The sequence below is a fragment of the Bufo gargarizans genome, chromosome 1 (assembly GCF_014858855.1).
Source record: "Bufo gargarizans isolate SCDJY-AF-19 chromosome 1, ASM1485885v1, whole genome shotgun sequence".
NCBI classification, from domain to species: Eukaryota; Metazoa; Chordata; class Amphibia; order Anura; family Bufonidae; genus Bufo; species Bufo gargarizans.
In genome coordinates this window covers 288,249,187-288,271,023 of record NC_058080.1, presented here as the reverse complement: position 1 = coordinate 288,271,023, position 21,837 = coordinate 288,249,187, and the positions used below count along the sequence as shown (strand labels likewise).

The 21,837-nt window shown below is 41.4% G+C and overlaps 1 protein-coding gene across 1 annotated transcript in view; it reads left to right on the top strand.

Annotated features, from left to right (window-relative positions):
• Positions 1–21,837, top strand: part of PDE6B (phosphodiesterase 6B) — a 103,433-nt gene that overhangs the window by 7,434 nt on the left and 74,162 nt on the right. Inside the window, exons 2-4 of the mRNA XM_044278160.1 lie at positions 4,220–4,372; positions 10,889–10,978; positions 18,992–19,132. Of these exons, the coding sequence (XP_044134095.1) occupies positions 4,220–4,372; positions 10,889–10,978; positions 18,992–19,132 (384 nt within the window). The remainder of the gene's footprint in view (positions 1–4,219; positions 4,373–10,888; positions 10,979–18,991; positions 19,133–21,837) is intronic.

The following is a 21,837-nucleotide window of genomic DNA, read 5'->3' as shown; positions in this document are numbered from 1 at the left end:
TTATTCCGTGCTGGATTTTAATGGAAGACTGAAATAAAGCCTGGAATATTTTTATCTTCATAGTCATTATTTGACTATTTGTTGCATTTTCCAAACATCTCATTGCATCCCCCAACATAAGTGAGCCAGGCGGAGTACTAATTCCTTTTGCCTGGATTAGTGATAATTTACGCTGGGTTCAGACCCGAGCATACTTGAACGTACGCTCTGTATGCGCGATTGACGGGAACGCGCTGTAAAACACTCAGGTCTGAACCCAGCCTTAGAGCTCTCTATACACTGTATATTTCTGGTAACTAAGTTAATCATGTTCGAAAGAGGGGTCTCGGGTATCTGTCGAATCCATGGAGCAGTTTTGTAGTTCCAGAATATTTGAAAGACAACGATATAAAAATGCTAATTTCTATCATAATGCATCTACCTCAACCAGTCATGCAGTGCTGATCTCCCATTCCATGTAGATGTTGCATTTGATAGACTTAACTTAGGTTATACAGGTTTATCTTCTCACAACCAGGCTGCCGTTTTCCAGCCCAACATTCAGTCCATTTTAGTGCATTTGCTTGAGTTTATCTAAACTGTAACAATATAAAATCTGCAGACAGCAAAGGGCATTTCATATGAAGATTACACCATACTTGCCTACTTTTAAGACTCATCAGGGAGGCTTGAGATGTGTCTCTATGTAAATCCTGCTCACAAATACAGGTCAAGTGCCTTCATAGGGACCCCAAAACAGCCCCAGTAGAGTTCACTCAACCAACAATAATGCTTGAAGGCGTTCTACAAAAAAACAATGCCAGAGCAGCAGCTCAGAAACGTTAACGCTGTTACATATGTCCGCTAACAGTACTGTCTTCTCATAATATATACAGTATTTTCATTATTTACATATATTACAGAGCTCTAAATCTTCTACTTTCACAGACTTTATTGTCCTGAGGCATCTAAAAGGAGAAATCAATCAACTTTGCAACATAAATATGTCTGCAGCTCCCATATAGAACGATGCATTTCCACAGTAACAGACTACTAACAAAACCTGTGTAGCCTGATCCTGCAGGCATACTCCCCTTTATCGGTCCCATATTATCCCCACCATGCAGCAGAAGACCCCTGGATCCCAACCAGTATGCTGTGCAAGAACGACAATCTTCAGCTGCTGCGTCCATAGGGGCCAAGATGGCGATGACATGATCCACTAATGTCTGTGATTTCTGTGCTGTCCGTGGACGGATTATCTTCTGCACATGTGCTGAACAGTAAATGTACACATGCAAGTGCAAAAGAGGCGCCATCCAGGAACACAGAAAGCAGTGAATCATGAATGGGTTTGTTTCAGGTTACCATGGAGACATATAAGCCTGCATGAGAGCTAGAGACACAAAACCATAGGAAACGTTTAATGAAGACTTATTGCAATGTTGCTTTATTCCATATTATACAAAATTATTTGAGCCCGTCTGCCGAGCATCAAGGCGATCTCTGTTAGACGGGTTCCTATGCTAAATTCTACCTGTTAGGTGCCATGACGGCTACCATACACTTCAGGGAGTGTAGGTTCCATGTTCCTGCATTGAATACTACCTGTTAGGTGCCATGACGGCTACCATACACTTCAGGGAGTGTAGGTTCCACGTTCCTGCATTGAATACTACCTGTTAGGTGCCATGACGGCTACCATACACTTCAGGGAGTGCAGATTACACAGCAGGCCCACTCCACAACACCACCGACGCCAAACGGCTACCAAGGATTGCAGTGAGAGTCCACAAACTATCTCACTCCTGGTGCCATGGCTTCAGTGAGTGAGGGGGAGCAGGCCTGACTATGTACTAACACTAATTAAAATCAGCCTATAGGGCAGACAGGGTGGTCAGGAGTGCATGACTGAGGAGGCAGCCACACCTCCAGTACAAACTGCAAAGAAAAGCCCAAAAAGGGGGTCATTCAGCACATACCAAACCACAGTAGCACATTGCTATGGCAGGGAACAACATTAAAAGACAGAAACATGCAATGCGACAATAAACTGCAATATAGAGTACAAAATTGCATAATAATAACAAGTGCTACACTATAAGTGCGAGATACTTGGCAAATCGTTTTGTACAAAATTATTTGAGCCCGTCTGCCGAGCGTCAAGGCGATCTCTGTTAGACGGGTTCCTATGCTAAATTCTACCTGTTAGGTGCCATGACGGCTACCATACACTTCAGGGAGTGTAGGTTCCACGTTCCTGCATTGAATACTACCTGTTAGGTGCCATGACGGCTACCATACACTTCAGGGACTCTCACTGCTATCCTTGGTAGCCGTTTGGCGACGGTGGTGTTGTGGAGTGGGCCTGCTTTGTAACCTGCACTCCCTGAAGTGTATGGTAGCCGTCATGGCACCTAACAGGTAGGGCTCAAATAATTTTGTACAAAACGATTTGCCAAGTATCTCGCACTTATAGTGTAGCACTTGTTATTATTATGCAATTTTGCACTCTATATTGCAGTTTATTGTCGCATTGCATGTTTTTGGCTTTTAATGTTGTTCCCTGCCATAGCAATGTGCTACTGCGGTTTGGTATGTGCTGACCCCCTTTTTTGGCTTTTTTTTATTTTTTTATTCCATATTAGATGCATTGGAGCAACAACAAGCTGGTTGAAAAGTGGACATAGCCTTTAGTTAAATTCAGGCTTCCACCAGCATTTATAGTTATATAGCTCCCATTTAAGATAATTCGAGCCATATAAATACATAAAGACTTATTGAAGTTATATTCTTATCGGTTGACAAGAATTCAGCTATAATGAGTGTTTATGAGGTCAGGAGATCAGAGAAAAGAGCTACATATGCATGTCAGAAAAACTGACAGCCAGCAATTTTTAACCTTATATCTCAGAAACGGCTTAACATTTTTAATAAAGACCTACTGAAAAAAATGTATTTAATCCCAAATGAGTAAAATGCAATGCTTTAAATAAATAGGCGTAACGCTATAGAAGCAGTCCATGTATCTGCTATGGGATCCATGGAGAGGTAGCTTAGATCAGATTTTCCTCATATGCTTTCTTCTGTAATACTGTGGTTTCTCGTCCCATTTCTGCTGCCACAATAGCATACAAAGCAGGAAATAATGGCCTCAGGCTCATGGTACCCTTCTCTACATTAAAGGATGCGAAAAAGGAGATTATTGGCCCTGGTTTCTTCCGTCTGGAGACTTTAATTTAGCATATACTAACACAAGGAGTGTCCCCCACTGATTCGTGCTATAGAGCCCCCCTCCACTATGTACACCACCGACTTCCTACAATCCAATGTATAACATTTTACTTTAAGGGACCTAAGGAAACATTAAATGCACAAAAATGCACGCAACCTAAAAAAAAATAGCTCAGCACTCCCTCCTTTTATCTTCTCAATTCCAGTGCCCCCTCTTCCTCTTCAGTGTCATTTGTCTGGCTGTGGATGACTGGGGCATGAGCCTCCCTGTTGTACCCTGTATGCATTAGGATAAAATAATCATTAAAGGGGTATTCCCATCTATAACATTGATGGTATATCACTATGATGTCAGATAGGTGCGGATTTCACCTCTGGGATCTGCACCTATCTCCACAAAGAGCCCCCCAAAGTGAAGGAAAGCTCACTGTGCAAGCGCGGCCACCCCATTCGCCAATATTGGAGGTCTAAAAATTGCTACGTCCTGGCTTATTTTCGGCAGTCCCATAGTGGCTGTGCATGTTTGGTGTGCTTTCCATTCACTGCTATGGGACTTGTGAAAATAGCCAAGTGCACTTTCTTGGTTATTTTCGGAACTCCTATAGCAGTGAATGGAGAGCACCCACACATGTGAGCTTTCCTTCACTTTGGGGTCCCTGTTCTGAAGATAGGAATGGGTTTCAGAGGTGGGACCTACATCAATCTGGCTTTGATGGCATATCCGAAGAATATGCCTCCACAGTATAAGATAGGCCAACTCTTTAAGCCCCACTACTCTTTCAGTCAGACATCATTCAAAGATGGAAGAGATCAGCGGGAGAGCTGCATGATTTCTATAAGAAACATGCTACAGACTGACAAACAATGGGGGTAAGAATATCTCCTGTTTATGATTTATTTCTAACTTTAGTGTTCCTTTAGCTACTCTATCACTAGGCCAGGTAGCTCATGACTTTATTTGTCAATGCAGTGTTTGACTAAAATATTTTCTTTCACTTCTACCTAGAATACAAAATACAGCAAATTTGCAGATGAACTTACAGATTATAATACAAAGAGTGTACTGGCTACACCTATTATGAATGGAAAAGATGTAGTGGCCGTTATTATGGCAGTCAACAAAACTGATGGTTCCTCCTTTACTAAAAAGGACGAAGATGTAAGTATGTTTTAACTGAAATTGATTCTACCTTTGTCTACTTCACACAGGTAGTTTTTATTGTGTGATTTTCAGTACTCTAGCTGCCATAGATACAGCCCATTTTGGTGATATGAAACCTGAGGAATGAGAGACAGGGTAGAGCTTATTCCATTTAACCCATTGTTCCGTTCTTCTAAATAAATGTGACTAAAAATAATATTTTCCTTTATTTTTATTTGATAAAATTTTTAAAAAGAAATCCAATGATTCCAAAAAAAGCAAACACCTAAAATGTAGTTTTAATGAACTGTTGTGCCACTTACTGTACTGCTATCCGAGAACTTTGAGGGCATCTGTCAGCAGATTTTTACCTATGACACCGGCTGACCCGTTACATGTGCGCTTGGCAGCTGAGGGCATCTGTGTTGGTCCCATAGCTCGTATATGCCTTATTGCAGAGAAAAATGAAGTTTTAATATATATGCAAATGAGCTTCTAGGAGCAACAGGGGGTGTTACCATTACACCTAGAGGCTCTGCTCTCTCTGCAACTGCCATGTCCTCTGCACTTCGATTGACAGGACCAGGTGGTATAAATGTGAACATGTTCATTTTCCCCTTCAAGCTGCCCCACTTCATTTATACATTAGCCGGTTTGTTTTTGGGAGCAAATTAACTGATCTAAATGGAATTACTCGTGTAGAATGTACTTGTAAGCTTAGTGATGTCTGGGTCAGAGCAATATGTCCATCTATGTATCTATCACTATAACTGAATTATCCTGAGCTCACTAAAGGGATTCTTGGAAGACAAGTCAATTATACCAATGAATTCATTGAGGCCAAGTCCATTTATTAGCAAAGTCAGTGGTCAAGAATAAAGCAGACAGATATCTGCCTTTTGATCTGGGTCAGACTGATTAGTGATGGATAGTGAAGTGTATATGTCCCAAATGCTTTATAAAATGCAAAGCACTTACAATCACAATCCTTTTTTCATTGTGCCGTCTAAAATGAAAAATAAAGTAACCGTCCCAAACCCAAGTGTCTCCAAGAGACAACAAATAAAACCTGTATAGTCTGATTCTGCAGTCATATTTTCTACCGTCTGTTCCATAATTCCTGGTAACCTACAACATGTATATTGGTAACCTACTAAATGGGTGTATTTGTTGTCTGTTACCATGGAGATGCATAGGTCTGCCTAGAGCTGTATACCCAAACCGTTATGAAAATGGTTGCAAAGGTGGACATAGCATCTACTCTCTGCATGGGTAGCAGACATAGCAGCTTCTATGAGACTTTCCATCACTGTGATGGAGCTTCGGAGTCAATAAACATGGTAGATGAAGGTTAAATGGGTTGTGCAGGCAACATATTTAGATGACCTATCCTTAGGATAGGTAATCAATATCTGATCGACAGGGGTCTGACTTCAATCAGCTATTTGAAGAGGAAGCGGTGCTCCATAAGAGTGCTACATCGTCTTCATTACACTCCTCGTCTTGGAAGGGCAGTGTAATCACAAGTACTCGCTCCATTCACTTGCAATTACACTGCGCAGCTGCTGCAAGGGAGACGACACAATGTAATGAAGAGGAAGCAGCACTCGCATGGAGCGTCACCTCCTCTTCAAACAGTTGATCTGCAGAAGTGATAGGTGTTGAACTCCTGACACTCAGATAGGTCATCAATACATACCACCTGCACAAAACCTTTTAAAAAAGTAGTAGTGTGAAGGAAAAGGCTCCAGTGGAAAATGGAATAAAATGGGTAAAGACTATAATAATCCTAACCCCTTCAGGAAAAAGCCATTTTCCCCTTCCTGACACTGTCAAATTTAGCAAATCTGACATATCATTTTATGTTGTAATAACTTTGGAACACTATTACTTATCCAACTAATTCTAAAGATTCTGTTTTCTAGTGACACATTGTACTTCATCCAAAAATCCAACATTTACAGAACCCCCCCCCCCCCCCCACTATTTTCTAAATTAAAATTTTTCTGCTTTTAAGACAGATTATGATTGTGACTTCATTACTTTACATTCCACATATGTCTATTTTCTGTTGGCATCACTTTGTAAATGTCAATTAATTTTTGTAGGCTGTTAGAAGCTTTAGAACTAAGTTTTAAAACTTTTAAGAAAATTTCCAAAACCGACTTTTTTTTAAGGCCCCTTGCAGGCGAGCCTGTGTCAACCCTTAGGCCCCTTTCACACGGGCGGGTTTTCCACGCGGGTGCAATGCGTGAGGTGAACGTATTGCACCCGCACTGAATCCGGACCCATTCATTTCTATGGGGCTGTGCACATGAGCAGTGATTTTCACGCATCACTTCTGCGATGTGTGAAAATCGCAGCAAGTTCTATTTTGTGCATTTTTCACGAAACGCATGAAAATTGCAAGCATCTTCAAGCAAGTGCAGATGCGGTGCGATTTTCACGCATGGTTGCTAGGAGACGATCGGGATGGAGACCCGATCATTATTATTTTCCCTTATAACATGGTTATAAGGGAAAATAATAGCATTCTTAATACAGAATGCATAGTACAATAGGGCTGGAGGGGTTAAAATAAATTTAAATAATTTAACTCACCTTAATCCACTTGTTCGCGCAGCCCGGCTTCTCTTCTGTCTTCATCTTTGCTGTGCAGTAGGAAAAGGACCTGTGATGACGTCACTGCGCTCATCACATGGTCCGTCACATGATCCATCTCCATGGTGGTAGATCATGTGATGGACCATGTGATGAGCATAGTGATGTCATCAAAGGTTCTTTTCCTCATAGATGAAGACAGAAGAGATGCCGGCTGCGCGAACAATTGGATTAAGGTGAGTTAAATTTATTTATTTTTAACCCCTCAAGCCCTATTGTACTATGTATTCTGTATTAAGAATGCTATTATTTTCCCTTATAACCATGTTATAAGGGAAAATAATACAATCTACACAACACCTAACCCAAACCCGAACTTCTTTGAAGAAGTTGGGGTTTGGGTACCAAACAAGCCGATTTTTCTCACGCGCGTGCAAAACGCATTAAAATGTTTTGCATTCGCGCTGAAAAATCTTGCATTTTCCCACGACGCACCCGCATCTTATCCTGGCCAAAAACATGACGCCCGTGTGAATGCTGTCAGTGTTATCCAATACATTCCAGAAGGCCCCTTTCACACGGGCAAGAATTTGTGCGGGTGCAATGCGTGAGGTGAACACATTGCACCCGCACTGAATCTGGACCCATTCATTTCTATGGGGCTGTGCACATGAGCAGTGATTTTCACGCATCACTTGTGCGTTGCATGAAGATCGCAGCATGTTCTATATTCTGCGTTTTTCACGCAACGCAGGCCCCATAGAAATGAATGGGGGTGCGTGAAAATCGTATAGCATCCGCAAGCAAGTGCGGATGCGGTGTAATTTTCACACATGGTTGCTAGGGGACGATGTTAGTAAATTCAGTCAATTTACTGTATTATTTTCACCATATACCATGGTTATAAAGGAAAATAATAGCATGCTTAATACAGAATGCTTACTAAAATGTGGTTTAAGGGGTTAAAAAATTAAAAATAAATTAACTCACTTCATCCTCTTGTTCGCGCAGCCGGCATGTCTTCTTTCTTCTTCTTTCAGGACCTGCAAAATGACCTTTGATGGCGTAATCACGCTCACCACGTGGTAAGCGCGGTGACGTCAACGCAGGTCCTGCTGAATGAAGATAGAAGAAAGAAGATTAGCGTTTTGCGTGATGCCGGCAGATGCAGCAGGGGACTGGTGATCAGGCTCCTGCACCCACTTGATCAACTTGCCGTTACTTGTACAGTGCGTGTCGGGAAGTCACTTCCCGCTGAGCTGTACATGTACAGTGCAATTCGGGAGGGGGTTAATCTTTCTGTGTCTTAGGACGCATTTACGTGTGCCGACTTAGCAGGCAATTATCTGGAAAGGACGGTCCATTGCCAAAAATGTTCTGCTTGTCAGAGGAGGAAAGAGCTGCATTTACATTCAGCAATCACCTTCATTGTATGGGGATGAGAGATGGCTACTGCAATTGCTCATCCTCATGCATATTCATTGTTTCTGAGTATCAGGTTCCTTTTTACACAGCACAATCTGCTGCCCAGAAATTAAGATTTAATGTTCTGCATGGTTAATAATGGATACCATGGTTAATAATACTCACACACTGGGTGTACAGTGCTTCCCATAATTATTCATGCCCCTGGCAAATGTTGACTTAAAGTTACTTTTATTCAACTAGCAAGTAATTTTTTGACGGAAAATGACATAGGTGTCTCCCAAAAGATAATAAGACGATGTACAAGAGGCATTATTGTGGAAAAGAAATACATTTCTCAGCTTTTATTTATATTTGAGCAAAAAATACAAGATGTTCCGCACTGTGGGAAATCTCAGAGGACGTGGTCGGAAGCCAAAAGTGACACCTGTGCTGGCCAGGAGGATAGTTAGGTGAAAAAAAATCCAAGGATCACCACGAAGGCCATTCTGGTGAATCTGGGCTCTGCTGGTGGCAATGTCTCAAGGCAGACAATCCAACGGACACTGCACAATGCAGACCAAGGAGGACGTCACTTCTCAAGATAAGGCACACAAAAGCTCGCTTAGCCTTTGCAAAAGCTCATCTGGACAAAGAAGAAGACTTCTGGTCTTCTGTGTTATGGTCAGATGAAACAAAAATTGAATTGTTTGGTCACAATGATGTTTCCTTCATTTGGCATAAAAAAGGAGAAGCCTTCAACCCAGAGAACACCATCCTCACTGTCAAACATGGTGGTGGGAACCTAATGCTTTGGGGGTGTTTTTCAGCCAATGGACCAGGGAACCTAATCACAGTAAACGGCACCATGAAAAAAGAGCAACAATACATGAGGATTCTCAACGACAACATCAGGCAGTCTGCAGAGAAACTTGGCCTTGGGCACCAGTGGACATTTCAGCATGACAATGACCCAAAACACACAGCAAAAGTGGTGAAGAAATGGTTAGCAGACAACAACATTAACGTTTTGGAGTGGCCCAGCCAGAGTCCAGACTTGAATCCAATTGAGAATCTGTGGAGGGAGCTAAAGATCAGGGTGAGGGCAAGAAGGCCCTCCAACCTGAAAGATTTGGAGCTCATTGCTAAAGATGAATGGGCAAAAATACCTGTGGAGACATGCAAAAAGCTGGTCTGCAATTATAGGAAGTGTTTGATTGCTGTAATAGCCAATAAAGGGCTTTCTATTGATTATTGAGAAGGGTATGAATAATTTTGGACTGGACACATTTTGCTCAAATGTAAATAAAAGCTGAGAAATGTTTTTTTTTTTTTTCCCACACAATAATGCCGCTTGTACGTCGTCTTATTATCTTTTGGGAGACACATATGTGATTTCCCATCAAAAAATTACTTGCTGGTTGAATAAAAGTAATTTTAAGTCAAAATTTGCCTGGGGTATAAATAATTATGGGCAGCATAGTTTATACACACGCAGTACCCCAAACCTGTGGGTATTTGCAAATGTTTTTCGTGCATAGTTATGTGTTTTTTACATCAAGCCTGTAACATAGTGGACACCTATATCCACAGGTACCTGCAAGTGCCTTTAAACTGCCATCCAAACAGCCACTATACCTCATCATCTGGTGGCAGAAACTGCTATGTGTCATAATTTGTAAAATTAGTAAAGTATTAGTTATTTTGTAATAAATAAAAAAAAAGAGAAACTGTTATACGTTTACTTCTGGCTTGATTCTTTAAACTACCTTTCCACTTCACGATCCCCATGGCGCAAAAGTCTGAGGGAGCTCACTGTATCAGGGCCACTACAACTCCAATTCTCTGCACAGGCCCCTCAGGTGCTCTCTGAACACACTATATATAGTATTTAAATATATAGCAACAAAAATGCTCTCTCTTTCTAAGCCAGTGCAGCAGGGGAACACCCCTCTATTACATATTTTTTTGCATTAATAGGACATACGGAAAGAGGTTGTCTTAGTGAAATAGCTGCTTTAATACTTAAGTAAGGCCAAGTTCACACTTCACATTACCAACAATGTTTGCCCATATAATCGCACTGCCAATTATCCAATAAACTAGCACATGCTCATTTGATGAGCGATCTTTCATTAAAAATAAAAGGTGCTTGATTATCTGCAGCACATCTCCCTGTGTAATTAATAGAAACGAATGGGGAAGGATTGAGTGTAGCAGCAGACTAAAATTGATTACACTCTTTTCATATTTATAAGGAAAATAAGGAATCTGTATGTAAGTATTTTTTTTTAAACTATAGTTTTTATTAAAGATTATGAATATTACAAATGTGTAAACAAAACACAATTTAAAATAATTAAGTAACATAACAATGTGAAAATAAAAAGAAATAAGCTTTGCACTGACTAGTTCTATCAGTCTTGTTCTCCCTTCAACAAAATGTTCCTATGGAATAGAAGTAAAATGTGTACTGTTTGCAATATAAAGATAACATTATTATTATTATTATTTTTTATTTACTTGCAGATGTTTTTGAAGTACTTAAATTTCGCCTCATTAAATCTGAAAATTTATCACTTGAGCTATCTACATAACTGTGAAACACGACGAGGACAGGTAAAGTCTCTACAAGATTTTATGTTTTGAACCAAATATATATCGCTATCTATCTTTCTGTCTATTCTTTTCACATCTTATTCATTTCTAATTTGACCCAAATCTATAGTGCCCAGAATTGACTTGAAAAGTTATATACTACACTCTTAGGTCTCCTGGGACTGTATCCAGCCCCGTTTCAAGGTGTTTAATACCAAGAAGGCATTAGTGATATCAAAGTGACCGCGGCTCTGGGTAAACCGATGGTAACCTGTGGTAACAAACAGCCTGCACTGTTGGATTTTTGCGTATCTGTGTGCTTGTATAACTTTTTATTGTTAGCTAACTTTCATCTTTTCTTTAGGGGTTTACAAGTTTGTACATTTATATTTTTCATTTAACGCTGATTGTGTGTTGTATTATCTTCTTTATTATATTGTGGGGCTCTAACCTGTATATTTATTTTGTATTACCAGGGGTATATAGCATGATGGTGTACTAATATGATCAAATGGAGGAATATCTGAGGGTTTGGCTTATCACGGCCCACCTCTCTGTGTGTACTGTACTTTGTCTACTTTTTTAGTGTTTTTTAAATCATTTTTCAGCTCTTGTTTTGTATGTAACACGTTTAATAAATATTTATATTTTTTATATTGATCTGAGGAGTGCTCCCTGCATATACACATGTCTCTTGTGTTTTTCCCTTTATTGGTTGGTTTTGATTTTGTGGTCTGAGCACCTGATTATTTGTATAGTGCCTAGCACTGTCTTGCCCTGTCAGATTTGTTATTAATATACATTGTTTTTAATATTAAAAAAGTTCAAAAATGATCTATTTTTTGGTGGCAGATACCTGCCGGTATTTACACACACGGTGGTATTGGAAGAAACAATGGCTTTTTAACAAGGTCCAAAATGATCCCTTTTTGGGGAGTTGTAACAGGTATGGTGTTATTTTAAAGAAAACAAGAATACAATACTGTGCAAAAGGCAGATGTGGGGAAAATGCTGCAAAGTAAATGTTAAAGGTTTATTTTTTTTATCAATTAACAATATGCAAAGTGAATAAACCCAAAAAAATAGAAGTCTAAATCAAATCAGTATTTGGAATGAACAGCAGGGGCAGAACTACTGCCATAGCAGCCTAGGCCTTGCCTGCCAGTACACACACACACGGTAATCATTACTGGCAGGTGAGGCCATAATGAATAACAGACACCGCAGCCAAACTCAGGCCTGAAATGCTGTCATTTATAAGCGCCTGGGCCTGATTCCCTGGCCTATGCTCTCCCCAGGTGGCGTGATACATTCATTATACCAAATTTCCAACTCTATTTGCTGAAACGCAGCCCCAAACTTAATGCAGCAGATGAATAGAAATATCTTGCTCACTTCTCTTCAAAATCAGAATAGAACTGGCAGACTAGTGGAATCCAGGTATACCCATCTACTATTCTGAGAAGTATGGCCAGAAGTGGTCTTTATGGAAAAATTATGGCCAAAAAGCTATACCTTAGATGTGGAGACAAGAGCCACAACTATGCACGAAAACATAGCAACTGAAGTGCAGAAAATGGCAGCAGGTGCTCAGGTCTGATGAGTCAATATGCTAAATATTTAAATGCACTAGTTTGTTTGCCAAAGGGCAGGAGAACAGTACAATAATAAGTGTCTTCAGGCAACTATGAAGCATGATGGAGGGTCCTTTCAGGTTTGGGGTTGCATTTCAGTAAATGGATTTGGGGATTTGGTCAGGATAAATGGTCTCCTCAATTCTGAGAAATACTGGCAGATACTTTTTCATCATGTCGTTCCACTTGGCAGGAGTCTAATTGCTCCAAATGTATTCTTCAGCAGGACAATAACCCTAAACATACAGCCAATGTCATTCAGAACTATCTTCAGCATAAAGAAGAACTTAGAAGTGATGATATGGCCCCCACAGAGCCCTGACATCATCGAATCTGTCTTGGATTACATGAAGAAAGAGAAGGATTTCAGCAAGTCTGCATCCAAAGAAGATCTGTGGTTAGTTCTCCAAGATGTTTGGAAATACCTCCCTGCCAAGTTCCTTGAGAAACTGTGCTCACTAATTGAAGAATTGATGCTGTTTTGAAGTCAAAGCGTGGTCACACCAAATACTGATTTGATTTGGATTTAGATTTCTCTTTTGTTCATTCACTTAGCATTTTGTTAATTGATACAAATTAACACTTCTATTCTAACCACAGCATTTTTTTCCACAACTGTCTAAAACTTTTGTACAGTACTGTATATTGTTGTGAAAAGTAAAGAAGCAATTGCTTTTTACAAAAGCTGTTAACAAAATTACCCCTTTTCTTTAAGCAGTTTCAGGTTAGTTATACTGACAGGGTACAATTTCTAGCGACAGCTGTACAGTATAGAACATAATGGACAAGGCTGGAGATTACAGTAGTAGTAGTGGCAGCAGGGATAGTACAGTACAGTAAGGCACATTATGAACAGCTCGACTGCATCAGTGGCATTTTTGGGCCAATGATAAATAGCCAGTCCCCACAGTCAGCAAGGGCTGATGTTTTCAGGGGCATCAGCCAGAGGTATGTAAAAAATACTAACGGATCCATGCCAGATTTATTTTTTACAAATGTAATATTTGATATACTTGTGGAGGACTACTTTGTTCACCACCAGCTCAGCTGAATACCCTCTCTGACAATACACTGGAGAGTTAAAAAGACAGCAAGGTGTTGTGCGAGATGTGGAAACTTCTTCTTACATCATACCTTATATTATTAGTGTGAGCATTTGTGCCAATATAAATGTTGGAGGATAACATAATTGATGCCACTATTGCCCCTTCTCACAAATCTAATGGACTCTTTGAAGGGCCTGAATATGTGGAACGCATCTCTCTTGAGCTGCCACTGCTTGAGCTCACAATAACACATGCTCCTTGCTGTGGAAGTCTGAGGTATGATGTAATCATCGACCTCTTTACACTGCTCATACAGATGGTCCAGTATATGCAAGGTAGAATTCCAGCAAGTTGGCATGTAACAGACCGTTCTGTAGCTGCAAGTTTAGGAGCATGTTCTTAGCCACACAAGAACAGGTGGAATGCACACAGACTCTCCTGGACATGGCCAGTGCCTTCTGCAAGCCGCAATATGTTTTTTAAAAATCTTGCACCACCAAATTTATGATGTGCCCCATGCAGAAGCTTGTGTTATAGTCCCCAAATATCAGTACAGCTACAACTTTCCTTCCATTGTTGCTGACTAAATTGCCCTGTATAGTTGGTAGGAAGATATTTAGTGGGAAATGTACTGCTTGCTGCAGAATGGCAACTGATCTCCTGTTTGGCTTCTCTCACCCAGACTCATCAGTTGTAAGACAAATGGGTAAGGCCACAGCTTACACATCAGGACAGAGAATGGATGCAATGCTCTGTCCTTTTTCTTTTTGGGATAAGACGATGTCCATTGAGGAAGAAATGGAGGCAGTCTGTGCCAGTAGTGCCTGGCCTTGTTGTGGTGGCGCAGCATCACCACTGGAGTACCAAACATTGACCCAGTAGGCTATGAAAGACATATACGGTCACTGGCTGTAATTGATGCTGTAAGTGTCGATGGTGGTGTGCACCCTGCCGAACAGCGACAATTCCAAAGAGCAACCCATGTTCTTCGCATGATAAGTATAAGCCAGGGGAGGCTTTTTAGATGAATAATGTTGGCTAGGTATCTATCGAGGCTCAGCACATACCATCAGTTGCATAAAGGCAGCTAGGTGGTACACTAGGTGGTACAACAGCAACTTGGCGAGGTGAGAGTTCAGTTGGCACACAAGCAGATTACTGGATGTGTATTGGTGATTCATGTCCACACATTCCATTATGGATGACTGATGTTGGAACCAAGGAGGAGCAGGAAGAGAAAAAGTTGGAGCAGGAGAAGTGTGAGCTGATGTTCTTAATAGTGATATTTGCAATGAGCATGCAGTGCATGTGGATGTGGCCTGGTTAATGGTTAGTGAAATTATTTGCTATTGCTGGAGGGGTGAAAGGGAATAGAAAATTCAGTGAACAGGAAACAAACCGAATCTCAAAAGGTTTGCTCATCTTTACTGCCAACCTCAATGAGTGTACAGTAACATAATGACAAGAGATGAGCGAATCGCAGTTGACGAAGTGGAATTTGATCAGAATTTTAGGAAACATACGATTCGCACCGAATTCATGCATGCAGCATGCAGCCAATCAGCAGCCAGATAGCCCCTGTGATGTCACAGCCCTATAAATAGCCTCAGCCATCTTGGATTCTGCCATTTCACAGTGTGCTTAGTGCAGGAGAGACGTCAGCAGGCGCTACGGACAGTGCTAGGAAAGACTTCATTGTGCTGAAAAAACTATTTACAAGTTCAGGGAAATATTATTCAAGGTGTAGGGAAAGCATAGGGAGGTATCATCCACACTATAAGGCTAGGTCTACACGACGACATTTTTCGCGCGACATTTTGTTGCACCAATGTCGCGAGACAATTTTTATAATGGCAGTCTATGGTGTTGCACTGCAACAGGCGACATGCTGCGACTGCGACGCGACAGTCGCAGAAAATTCATTCAAGATGGATTTTTCTGCGACGTCGCGTCGCAGTCGCAACATGTCGCATGTTGCAGTGCGACACCATAGACTGCCATTATAAAAATTGTCGCGCGACATTGGTGCAACAACATGTCGCGCGACTTTTTGTCGCGCGACAAATGTCGTCGTGTAGACCTAGCCTAAAAGGAAAACAGGGTGCAATAAGAGAGTGTACAGCCTGGGTAATAGAAGTAATTCTATTACACCTTGCTGCACTTATTGGGGATCCAAATTGCTAGTATACTGCTTTTTTTAGGTTTGCACCAGATGATACCTCTGTAATTCCAGCAAAGCCTGCCTGTTATTGGGGTGCAAGTGCTGTGTGATACAGCCATTTGCAGGGTGTATTTATAGGAAATATACGTATGTCATATTAACCATTCTGCGGTGCATTTAAATTCTTTTGGGGTGTATTAGTGTAAAAAAAAATGTATGTTTTATTTGCTATTCTGTGGTGCAGTTATGTTGTACTACAGCCTTTTTTGGGGTATATTAGTGTAAAAAAAAGTACATCTTATTTGCTGTTCTGCTGTGCAGTTACATTGTACTACACTTTTCTTTGGGGGTGTTTTAATAGTATAAAAAGTACATCTTATTTGCCGTTCTGCGGTGCAGTTACAGTACATTGTTCTACACCTTTGTTGGGGGTGTATTAGTGTAAAAAAAATACATCTTATTTGCTGTTCTGTAGTGCAGTTACATTGTTCTACAGCTGTTTTTGGGGTGTATAAGTGTAAAAAAAGTATGTCTTATTAGCCGTTCTGCGGTGCAGTTACATTGTACTACAGCCATTTTTGGGGGGTATTTTTGTAAAAAAAAAAAGTACATCTTATTTGCCGTTCTGAGGTGCAGTTACATTGTACTACAGCTTTTTTTGGGTGTATTAGTGGAAAAAACAAGTACATTTTATTTGCCGCTCTGAGGTCAAGTTACATTCTTCTAAAGCTTTCTTTTGGCTGTATTAATTTCCTTTTAATTAAATTATGTTGCTCCTACTGCCACCCACCATCTTCAGCTGGTACTGGTATTGCTAAACACCTCCCCACTCTGTCACTGGGCCACTCTGTGGTCTCCTCATGCTGCTGCCACCTCAACACTATGCCACTGGGCCACTCTGTGGTCCCCTCATGCTGCCACCTCAACACTATGTCAATGATCTACTCTGTGGTCTCCTCATGCTGCTGCCACATCACCACTCTGTGGTCTCCTCATGCTGCTGCCACATCAATAGTATGTCACTGGGCCACTCTGTGGTCTCCTTATGCTGGTGCCACCTCACCACTCTGTCACTGGGCCACTTTGTGGTCTCCTCATGCTTCTGCCACATCACCACTCTGTGGTCTCCTCATGCTGCTGCCACATCACCACTCTGCCACTGGGCCACTCTGTGGTCTCCTCATGCTGCCACCTCAACACTATGTCACTGATCCACTCTGTGGTCTCCTCATGCTGATGCCACATCACCACTCAGTGGTCTCCTCATGCTGCTGCAACATCACCACTATGTCACTGGGTCACTCTGTGGTCTCCTTATGCTGGTGCCACCTTACCACTCTGTGGTCTCCTCATGCTGCTGCCACATCCCCACTATGGCGCTAGGACACTCTGTGGTCTACTCATGCTGCTGCCACCTCACCACTATGTCACTGGACAACTCTGTTGTCTCCTCATGCTGATACCACCTCCCCACTCTGTCTCTGGGCCACTCTGTGGTCTCCTCATGCTGCTACCACATCACCACTCTGTTACTGGGCCACTCTGTGGTCTTCACATGCTGCTGCCACCTCACCACTTTTTTACTGGACAACTATGTGGTCTCCCCATGCTGCTACCACATCACTACTATGTCACTGGGCTACTCTGTGGTCTCCTCATGCTGCTGCCACATCCCCACTCTGTGGTCTCCCCATGCTGTTGCCACATCACTAGTCTGTGGTCTCCTCATGCTGCTGCCACATCACGACTATGTCACTGGGCTACTCTGTGGTCTCCTAATGCTGGTGCCACCTCACCACTCTGTCTTTGGACCACTCTGTGGACTTCTCATGATGTTCCCACCCTCCCCACTCCATGACTGGGCCACTATTTTGCCTTTTTGGCCTGGTTGATATCATCATTTATTTGACCCTTCTTCTGGTCTGTCAGAAGGAAGTAAAAATGAGACGCACAACAGATCCTGTCTATGTAGCAGCTGTAAGGCCTGATTGACATGGTCTCTATTTTGCATCAGAATTGGCTTATGATTTGGTAGCCAAAAGAAGGAGTGGGTGCAAAACACAGAAGACATGCAAATATTCCATTCACGTGTCATCTCTGTTTTGGATCGACTCCTATTTTCTTTTGGCTTTAGCAATACTGATGGATTACTGACCAAATGCTGACCAAGTGAAGGCAGATGCTCAACAGACAGAATCAGTTTTTTGGTGGTTATTGTTCTGACAGATCAGAGGAAGGGCAAAATAATAAGTGACGTCAACACAAACTTACTGCTGACACCCTCTCCACTCTGCCAGGGGTGCTCTACTTGTATAAGCGTTTAATAGAACAGGTCCTGTAGACATCTATGTGGAATCAGCTGACGACGGTGTAAAAGTAGTGCACTCTTTCACGCTATAGTAGGATCTTCGGCCTCTGCACAGTTCTTTATACCTGGCGCTAACATTGACTTTTATGGCTGAGTTTACAATTGAGTTATTTGGACAGTTTTGGCCCCGTAACTGCCCAAATAAGTGAAGTGTGCAGTGATTCTAAGAGCGACGCCTGTCAACTGAGTGTCATACTGACTCACAGTATTATTTCACCACCACAGCAGGCTCTCTGCAGCCAGGAAATAGCAGTTTTTTTTAATGCGATTAGCATTAGCCACAAATAAATTCGGATCTAATCGAATCTTGTTGAAACATTCAGCGAACCGACCAAATCGTATTTTCGAGAAATTCTCTCATCTCTAATAATGACAACTGACATTAATCTGTTATCTGTCTATCAATCTAAAACACAATCCACAAAAATCAGCACCAGAGTCACTTGCCCACTGTGCCCGTGGTGATCACCAGGTGAACATCTGGAATGTACAAGCGAACAAAAGACCACAGCATCGCATGCTCCAAACCCTTTAATCAGACAGTCATGTCCACCATGCAAAAATGTGACGATTCAGCAGTAAAACTATCTTTTTTCAAGCATGATTGAAAAAGGCAGCTGTACTGCCAAAACTACGCATTTTTGTATGGTGGCCAAGACTGTCCGAATAAACAGTTTGGAGCTACATTTGAAGCCTGCGGTGCTGTGGTCTTTAGTTTGCAGATCTATCTATCTATCTATCGATCTATCTATCTATCATGGTAAAGCATTACTGCACAAACATGTAATTCAATATGAGGGACATTTTCCTGTATTCATTCCTCAGGTACTGTTATGGTCAGCAAACAAAGTGTTTGAAGAGCTTACAGATATTGAAAGACAATTCCACAAGGCCTTTTATACTGTCAGAGCATATCTAAACTGTGACAGGTATTCTGTTGGACTTTTGGACATGGCGAAAGATAAGGTATTGTATTAACCACAAGAAATGTACGGTATATTTTATTACATGCAGTCAGGGTTGTATTAAGTGTACCATGTACCCCGGTCTGTATAGTACTCCTCCAGCCCAGTATTTTAAAATGGGGTGCCACACTATATTTATAATTACAAATGCAGTACATACATCGATACATGTGCCCTTAGTACACACACACATAGGTTACATACAGTACATAGTACGTACATACAGCTTTAGGCAGGTGTGGACAAAATGCTGCAGAGTAAGAATACTTTTAAAAATAGAAGTGTTAACAGTTTATTTTTATCAATTAACAAAATGCAAAGTGAATGAATAAAAGAGAAATCTAAATCAAATCAGTATTTGGTGTGACCACCTTTTGCCTTCAAAACATCATCTAGGTACCTGCACAAAGTCACAGATTTTGTAGGGTTATATTCAGGTGTATTATTAACCAATTATACCAAACAGGTGGTAATGATCTTTGTTTTCATATTTACAGTAGTGGAAACACAGTCATTAAAGAGGAATTCCGGTTGCATGAATTCATCCCTATAAACAGGTTAAGGGATAACTAATAGATTGGTGGGGTTACTATGACTGGCACCCACACAATCACCAGACAGGAAAAAAACTATTACCCACATTATATACATAGATGAATTAATCCTAAAACAACAACTTATGAAAAGAAGTGATAGACAAGTGATACAACTAATTTTGCCATTGTATTTTTGTATTATTGGATCATCAATTTTCTGTGTATAATGTTCTTGTGGTATAAAGGAGAAAAAGGAGTAACTGGTGACACAGCTCTGGGAAAGAAACTGTTTCTCAATCTATTTCTTTTTGTCTTAATGGCCCTGTATCTTTTGCCTGAAGGAAGAAGAACAAACAAGCTGTGACCTGGGTTGGTTGAATGCTAAAAGGAGTTTTCCGGGATTTTCCTCAGGATAGGTCATCAATATGAGATCGCCGATCAGCTGGTTGAAGAGAATGCCGCGCGCCATGGCAGCACAGCCTTCCCTTCATTGTTTACCTGCTCACCGTCAACATTGCAGCGGTGGGCAGGTGTAATTACAAGAAGCCGTCCCACTCACTTCTATGGGACTGCTTTGTAATATACACTTGAATAGGATTCATTCACTTAGCATTTTGTTAATTGATAAATGCAGACTATTAAAAGGAACCTGTAGAGAAGGAGAAGATAAGCCGATTGAGATTCAGGGAAGAGATTCAGTATAAGGCCTCATGCACACAACCGTTTTTCAGGTCCGCATCCGAGCCGCAGTTTTTGCGGCTCGGGTATGGACCCATTCACTTCAATGGGGCGGCAGAAGAAGCGGACAGCACTCCGTGTGCTGTCCTCATCCGTTGCTCTGTTCCGAGGCACCGCAAAAAAAATATAGCATGTCCTATTCTTGTCCGTTTTGCGGACAAGAATAGGCATGTCTACAATGGGTCGCCCGTTCCGCAATTTGCGGAAGGCACACGGGCGGCTTCCGTTTTTTGCGGATCCGCGGTTTGCAGACCGCAAAAAAACGGCACGGTCGTGTGCATGTAGCCTAACTTGTATTTCATTCATTTAAATTCCTGCTCATTCTGGACTTTGAAGTCCCAGAGAAGGTCCTATCAGTGATCAGTGACAGCTATCTTTGTATACACAGCCATACAGGAAATGCTAGGTCCCAGCAGTAGCCCAGATTGCCCTCATTATAATCTGTCCCTTCATGCAATCATCAGATTTTTCTGAGAACTGTCCAGCTTTACGGGCACATTTGTTGTAGTAAACCATTCCACATGAGATACAGTAGTTGTATAGTGACTATGTAAGTATATGTAACAAACACCGAACATGTCAGACTATGTAGAGACAAACTATTCACAAGGGGATGGTCAAAATTATTCTTGCTTCAAAAATGTTCCTTGTAAAATGGATAGCTTCCATGTGTGTTGGCTTTTTCTCAGTTAATAGGAAGGTCTATTCTCATCTGCAAAAATGGGCAAGAATAGAATCTGCAGTGAGATTTTTTGATAAGGGTACAGAGATTCTTAAAAAAATTACGTGAGTGCATGCCCCTTTAAATTGTATGGGTCAGTGTGCTATGCATTTTAAAGATGGATGTCACAAAACGGAAATATGGTCATGTGCATGACCTCAAAAGCAGACATGTGTTCTTTGAATTCCTCAGGGTGGCATGGAGAGTTTTTGAAGTGCTCTTGTATAGTCATGAAGGGAGCTGAACATCTATCTCTCCCGACTTCCCCATACACATACAAGTTCTGCTCAGCCGAATGTTTGTGTGTGTATAGTGGGGAGAGGGGAAAAAATTGCTAACAGACACCATTGGCGGCCGCTTATCTCCCAGAAGAACTGGGTGAAAATATTTTCTTTCACAGATGTTGTTTGGGAAAGTCTAGAGCTCCCCACACATACTAGACCAGTGATGGCTAACCTCCGGCACTCCAGCTGTGGTGAAACTACAACTCCCAGCATGCTCCATCCATTTCTATGAAGTTCTGAGAACAGCCAAGCAAGTGTGCATCTTGGGAGTTGTAGTTTCACCACAGCTGGAGTGCCGGAGGTTAGCGATTACAGTACTAGACTGTCGGCCAAACCAACTGATCTCATGTGTAATGTGAATGGGGGCCTTTAGTGATATTATTGGGTATTGTAAAACACTTGATGGCACTTGTCAATGGTTGAATAG